Source organism: Stegastes partitus, unplaced genomic scaffold, assembly GCF_000690725.1.
Source record: "Stegastes partitus isolate 25-593 unplaced genomic scaffold, Stegastes_partitus-1.0.2 Scaffold478, whole genome shotgun sequence".
Classification (NCBI taxonomy): Eukaryota; Metazoa; Chordata; class Actinopteri; family Pomacentridae; genus Stegastes; species Stegastes partitus.
Genome location: NW_007578209.1, coordinates 108,057 through 115,334, shown reverse-complemented (window position 1 = coordinate 115,334; position 7,278 = coordinate 108,057). Strand labels below are relative to the sequence as shown.

The 7,278-nt window shown below is 42.8% G+C and overlaps 2 protein-coding genes across 2 annotated transcripts in view; one reads left to right on the top strand and one right to left on the bottom strand.

The window, feature by feature from the left end:
* Positions 1 to 5,787, top strand: part of LOC103360998 (protein tyrosine phosphatase non-receptor type 14) — a 56,203-nt gene extending 50,416 nt beyond the window's left edge. The window contains exons 18-21 of the mRNA XM_008286966.1: positions 1,192 to 1,320; positions 1,494 to 1,728; positions 2,549 to 2,712; positions 3,837 to 5,787. Coding sequence (XP_008285188.1) covers positions 1,192 to 1,320; positions 1,494 to 1,728; positions 2,549 to 2,712; positions 3,837 to 3,965 — 657 coding nt within the window. The 3' untranslated portion in view covers positions 3,966 to 5,787. The remainder of the gene's footprint in view (positions 1 to 1,191; positions 1,321 to 1,493; positions 1,729 to 2,548; positions 2,713 to 3,836) is intronic.
* A 384-nt stretch (positions 5,788 to 6,171) lies between these two features.
* Positions 6,172 to 7,278, bottom strand: part of LOC103360985 (N-lysine methyltransferase SMYD2-like) — a 13,851-nt gene continuing 12,744 nt past the window's right edge. Inside the window, exons 11-12 of the mRNA XM_008286941.1 lie at positions 6,827 to 6,935; positions 6,172 to 6,480 (exon numbers count right to left, since the gene is read on the bottom strand). Of these exons, the coding sequence (XP_008285163.1) occupies positions 6,400 to 6,480; positions 6,827 to 6,935 (190 nt within the window). The 3' untranslated portion in view covers positions 6,172 to 6,399. The remainder of the gene's footprint in view (positions 6,481 to 6,826; positions 6,936 to 7,278) is intronic.

Here is a 7,278-nt window from a genome sequence, read left to right as displayed (position 1 = left end):
GGTAAAGATCTGGATCACCTCAGATCTCCAACATTTACATTTTTACCGTGCAAAGAAAAACACACGACATGTTCTTTTTGGCTTTGTTTTAGTCCATTATTCAGAAAACTCATTCAGTTTTTAAATGGTGCAGCTTTAGAAGCTAAACCCATAAATCAACACTTGATCCTCAGGTTTATCTGAAAAAATCAATTGTTCACGATAGAGAGCAGTGACATCATACAGCATCATGTGTGTCGTCTCTGGTGACTCACATTCAATATGTGAAGAACATCTGGAACGTTAAACCAGACTCAACAACCAAATGTACAAGAAAATAATCTGAATGACTTAAACTCAGTTGTTGCTTCATGAGGGTCCAGTTTATCTGTGCGGCTCCTGAGCGGCTCTGCAGCACCAACATCCCGTCACCTTCACACTAAAACAAAGAGCACAGGCTGGATGCGTTCCGTTTTCTGCTGGTCTTTGTTGTGGTCATTTCTAAGCAGGGAACGGCTCGGAGCGAAGGATGAAAGGCAGCTATTGAAGGCTGTTTAAGCTCTCAGAGCTCGTGGAATTCCCAAAGAATGTTGTCCAAACTCCAAACCCTCTTAAGCAACCTGAGTTGCTCTCACTAGCCCTCTATTCATGCTCAGTTGCAAACAGTGTGTGTGCGCGCAGGCTTGTGTGTGTGTGTGTGTGCGCATGAGTTTGCATATGGTGTGTACTCCTAATTGAAAATGTGATCACCAAAGCGGCACTGAATCGCTGCCTATCACGGTGTAACCCTCTTACTTCCCTGTTGTTTAAGGTAGCAGCCGCGGAACAAAAGGCCTTGTTTATTCCCCATCCATCCCTTAATACAGTGTTTACAGTCACGAGGTGGCCCCGGGAATCAGCTGCTCGTTACGTAACCCGCGCTTCTGTGGCCGGAGTGACGAATGACAGCGCTCCAGTGCCGTGTGTGGCCTGATGGTTATTAATGAGGCTTGAGGAGAGGAGTTGATGGTGTTGTAAATGTAGGAAAAGTGGTGTTTCTACTGCCCTCCGGTGGTGAGTCTCATAACAACCTGAACATGGGATTCATGCGTCCGTCGGTGTTTTTGCTCTGATTTGCGTTTTCCTTGGATGTGTTTGTCGGGAAGCACTTTGTTTGCTCCTGATTGCCGTCGCTGTAATCTCTGCTAATTGATTCTTTGTGTGTTTTCCCAGGTCATGATCAGAGGGGAGGAGTGGCACTACATCGCCACCCAGGGTCCGCTCGCCAACACCTGCGCCGACTTCTGGCAGATGGTCTGGGAGCAGGGGGTCAACGTCATCGCCATGGTTACTGCCGAGGAGGTACGCACACACACACACACACCAACACAGCAGATGTGGTTATTTTTCAGCTGCACAGTGAAAACGTGTGTGTGTCGCATCAGAGCTCGTCATTTACATCCACTCTTCTCTCCTTTCCCCTCCTCCACCCATTGATCTCCTCCCGCCCTGCGCTCGTCACCCGTCCGTCCCAGGAGGGCGGCAGGTCCAAGAGTCACCGCTACTGGCCCAAACTGGGCTCCAAGCACAACTCGGCCACTCACGGCAAGTTCAAGGTGACCACCAAGTTCCGCACCGACTCCGGCTGCTACGCCACCACGGGATTAAAAGTCAAACACCTGCTGTCTGGCCAGGAGAGGACGGTCTGGCACCTGCAGTACACCGACTGGCCTGAGCAGGGCTGTCCTGAATATGTCCTAGGATTTCTCTGTAAGTGGGATTGTTTCATCGGAGAGAGAAACAGTCGCTGTACTTTCACTTTTTCACTTAAAGGAGTAGAGGACATCAAGTGTCTTGTAGAAGGTTAGAAAAGAAGGATTAAATGGTAAATGTGATGCTAGATTGCGAGCCAGCAAGCAGTCAGATGAGTATAAAGACGTTTCTTTGACCCTCTGAACCCAAAAACTGCCCAGCAAGGTTGAAAGACGTGATGTCTTTTAAAAGAAATGCCCTGATTCCTCCATTAGTTACAGTCAGAAACCAGAAAACCAGAAAGAATTGTCAGATTTCTACATTTGACACGGTCCACGAGCTGCTTACTAATAATCATGTAGTTCAGTCGGGGACACAATCTTTTTTTTCCAGAAAAATTTACCAAAAATAAACTGTTTATACCAACTGGATGCTGTAAAAGTAGTATCGTACTGCAGGCTGTGCACAAAGAGCTGATAAAGTGGAGACTAGTGTTGGTATTTGTGACACCTGTGAGCACCTGCACATGTTTTTTTTTTAATCTTTACAAGGTAAATATAAAAGATAATCTGCTTTAGTTCATTCTTTTTTTATGATGTATGGTTTTATAACTGTGTCATACTAATATGATGGCTGCACTTGTTCCATAAAGATGCAGGACTCATCTATCGTAGTGAAACATAAACCTACAGCCAGGAAAGAGGTGACAGGAGCAACAACAACAACTCTGTGGATTTAGAGGATTAAACTAGTTGTTATTGTCCATCAGCGTGCAACAGAAGAAGCACCTGGAACAGATTCCGTCTTCTCAACACCCTGATATTTTTGTCTCCTGCAGCCTACCTAGAGGAGATCCAGTCCGTGAGGAGACACACTAACTCCATGCTGGACACCTCAAAGAGCCTCAATCCCCCCGTGGTGGTCCACTGCAGCGCCGGCGTGGGTCGCACCGGGGTGGTCATCCTCACCGAGCTCATGATCAGCTGCCTGGAGCACAATGAGGTGAGTGGATCGGGGGGCGTCCGACACTCTGACCTGCGTTTCTGTCCGTTAATCCGACTGCAGTTGAGCGTGCTGGATGTTGGTGGGCGTCTACATGATCCCGTCACTTTCCCTTAAAACTCCTGATGGCAGTTCAACAATACCATTTTCTCTCCAGTCGTCCTCCAATGTTTTCATCCCCTTCCACTAAAGAAAAGACAAAATCCACAACAGTCACTCAAATAACTAGAAACTGGAAAAAGTGATAATAAATAAAAATTTGCTAAATTATAATTTAGAGAAATAAGACGTTGCTTTTGAATTGTGGGCAAAAAGAATAATTTTAAAAAACAAATGAGAGCCCTTTGCTGATGAGCAGCGGGCCAGAATATGGGTCCCATCATGCTTGGTTGCGTGTTTTTGTTTTTTTTTAAATTTCTGTTGAACCACAATTCAAAAGCAACATCATGATGTTCATTACATTTTTATTTATTATTACTTCTGTCCATTTCAGCTTATTCCAGCTGTTTTGTTCCTTCTTTAATGGGAGGGTATGAACACATCTGAGCACGACTGTAGTTGTTTGAATGTTTCAGCACCAACATCTGTCTGAAAACATCACAGGAGAGACGCAGTAATCCCAACACCTCTGTCAGTTTTACATCCATTACAAACTAAAATGTCCATAAAAATAAAACTTTACTGTGACAGAATAGATCATATGAATGAGACACTCCAATAACAAAAAGCTTATCTGAAGTTTTGTTCATAGGAGTCTTTTCTCTGAGTTGATTAAATACCTCAATTCAATATTTCCAAATGTGTGTAAACTGTTTTACAATCCAAGTCTAAAAAGGGCTTTAGGATATTTGGTAAATAAAAATATCTTTTTTTGGAAAGCCAGCCAATAACCACTGCACATCGTTTGTTATTTACAGTTTCGAGATGAATCCAGATGTGGTCTCTCTTTAAAAATCTGAATTCTGTGTAGCATTGAAATACAAACACACGAGGAAGAAGATGCTGCTTGATAACCTGTTAATGGAGCCTGAAATGTTTTTTCCTGGCCGACACACAAAAGATCGTCTCTCACATTTTTGGTTTCTTTTTTATTCATTCCTTTTCTCTGGTTTGTGCCCCTCCAGCCGGTGGAGGTTCCCACCATGTTGTCAGAGCTGAGGCAGCAGAGGATGCTGATGGTTCAGACCATCTCCCAGTACAAGTTTGTCTACCAGGTCCTCATCCAGTTCCTCAAGAACTCTCGCCTCATCTGAGCCCAGAGAGCCTCACCTTGGACCTCGTAGCGGCAGCAGACGACGACGACGGTACTTTAACGCTAGCTGGAGGACGCAGTGGGAGGCCGGAGCAGAGGCTCACGTTTGATGTAAATTCGAGTGGATTTTCCAACAAGCTCACCTCAAGGGAGGAACGGATCCGTGTAGGCCTGTATAGAAATCCACAACCATTTCTCCCCATCAGATTTTGTTCTTGGTGTCCCTTTAATCTCGGCGCTGGCCTTCGATGTCGGTGCATCTTGTCCGTACAGATCAGGTGAGGAAGCAGCTCGTCTTACCTGCAGGTGTGAATGTGTTTCGTTTGTCTGCGTGTTTCCTGAGAAATCAGATCTCAGTTTCAGTTCGGAGAGAGATCGCCTGCCTGCTACATTTCTCATTTTTTATTTAGCCATCATTAGAAATGGCATTATGCTGCGTGAACAGTAGGTGGCAGCAGTATTATTACTATACTCTATACTCTGAAAGAGTTTGCCAAACAAAAGTATTCCTCCAATCACTGTTCTAAAATGTTCCTTTGTTTTTAACAGAATATTGATTAATACAGCGAGTATTTACTTCAGCATTGTAACAAATGTTTTTATTTATTTCTATAAAGACTGTGGTCACCTTTGCCCTCGGCAAGCATATTGATCTTTAGATTTTTTTTTACTCCTGTATGAAAAGCCTTCCTGGATTCTTCTAATTTTCTTTTTTTTGTTAAAGATGCCTAAGCTTAGATATTTCTACTAAGCTCCCTGTTTTTAAACCACACACAAAGTACATTTCAGCGATTTTTCTCCTTGTGATCAGATGTGTGCTGTCACATCTTTTACCCCAAAGCATTTCAAAACTCTACAAGAGTCTGTCCAAATTGGAGATAATTTATAGTTTCACTGTTTATATGTGTAGCCAAAAGGAACCTGTGTCCGTCTACAGTAGATGCTGTACAGAGCTGATCATTGTGCCTTATTGAGAAGAAGCTGCCTGTTGGACTCTTAAATTTGATTATTCTTTTTTTTTTGTACCTCCAAAGATTAAATTCTCAAATCAGTATTTAATAACTTGCTATAAGAACAACTTTAACATTTCAGATATTTACCTGGTTCTCATGTAGGGGGGTTGCCAGTATGAGATGCTGATGTTTTCATTTAGTTTTTAAGTATAAAAGTGGCCCGACAGACTTTACCAAAAATAAAATAAAAAATCAGAATTAATAATCTGTTCCAAACTAAAAAAGAAAACAATAATAATAATCTGTTCCAAACCCGATATTACTGCGCTGCCACATCTGGGAATCCTGTTTATAAAATTAAAACATTCTAAAAGTGTTCTTTTATTGCATGTCGTACTTTTCTGAACCGTGACGCGAAGCCGGCCACGCCCAGCGTAACTCTGTACATACACAACGGGCGTGTGAGAAAAGACTTCCTTGTTTTGTATCGTTTTCTTTTCTTGACTTGGTACCCTTAAAATACCGCGACATAATAAACTATGCATGCATTTTTATATTTCAATGTATATATTCTCAGATAAGTATAAGCTTCGTGCTCTCCTGACATATAAGTGTTTTGTTGCACTTCTGTTCTCTTCGACAGTATTTCTCTCACACGGCATTCCACTGTTTGTTTATATTTAATTTTTTTTCCCCCCTCTTTAACTTTTTTTTTTTTTTTTTTTGGCCAAACTCCCAAATAAAAAAAATATGTGTACATATGTTTTGTATATGCATTTTCAGTACATCAAGTCTAGTCTGTTTCCTTTCCCCAGACATGTATGAAGCTGTTGTACTTGCTTATTATGCAATAAAGCCTTATTTTCTTTACGACTGTGGCCTCATTTGCTGTTTGTTTGTGCTTTTTCCAATCATTTACATGTAGCTGGTCATAGTGTGTCTGGCTTTTTTTTTTTCTTCTTTCTCCTCCACAGTAATTAGTGCAGAGCAGGAACATAAGGTGTGAATGCAAACAGCGCTCTGTGCCTCCATTGTGACGGAGCCACATTCTGGAGCTTCAACAGGCCCCTTGCGGTGAAGCAGCTGTCCTGATTGGCTGACGGGGATTTTTGTTGCATCGACCCCCCGCTGACATTTGCAAACAACTCGACTCTGACGGATTACAGGGTCCAGCTGATGTGTCAATCACAAGCCGGAACAGAAACCTGATTATTCATTTGTAAATAATAATAATAATAAAAATCCCAGAACACCTTATTGTTGCCATAATTTAAAAAAAACATCTTTCACAATGTCCGTTTTTCAAAGTCCAACAATAAATTATTTGCATAAAACAACAACAAAGAAAACACGAATGTTCTCCGTCTTCACTCCAGGACCAAAACTTGATCTTGAAAGTGGCCACAGTTCTGTAAAGCTCCTCATCAAAGGAGCGTATGCAGTCCGTAGGGATTTACTTGTATGTTTTTCTCTCTGTTCTCTTCATTTTTGTGCAATCTCTTTGCGCAGCTCTGCAACGTAGCTGTGATCCTTCCCATGAGCCACCTCCATTACAGCCATCGCCTGCGGACGCACAGACATGAATGATTTTCGCACATTTTACTGCTTTCAAGTGTGTGCAATGTTCTTACATACGGGTACACTGAAAATATGCAGTGTTGAATTTCCATTTTGGCAAATTCAGGCAAAAATCTTGTATTTATATAACGTTTAAAATGTGAGCTGACGGCTCTTTGTTCAAATAAAACATGAAATTTGTTGAAAATCCCTCGACGCGAGGTAATAAAGAATGTTTTGGTGCAGTGCTGAGAGAACGGCAGCACGGTATTCCCAGTTGTTCGCTGGTTTGAGGCACTGTGTAGATGATGTGTTTGAGAGTCTGATATAAAAGCCCAGCAGCTCATGTTACCTTCTTGAGAGCGCTGACGCCGGCTGAGTGCTTCTCCAGCCCCATGTACAGTCGGCCCAACTTCAGGTACATGGAAGACACGTTCAAGGAGTACGGTGGATACAGCCGGCTGCAACGGACAGAGATCCAAATACACTGATGAGCCACCGAGACGTGAAGTGAGTAACACTGATTGACTCTTAACAATGGCACCTGTCATGCAATAGGGGACATTAGGCTGCAAGTGAACAGTCAGTTCCTGAAGCTGAAAAATGGGCAGCGTGAGGATCTGAGCAGGTCTGGGATGGCTCGACGACTGGGTGACAGATCTCTATCTTCCCAGTATGCAGCGGTTAGTATCGACCAAAAGTGGTCCAAACAAGGACAACTAGTGAAGCAGTGACAGACTCGTGTTCACCAGAGACTCACTGATACACGATGAGAGCAAAGGCTGGTCAGCTTGGACCATCACA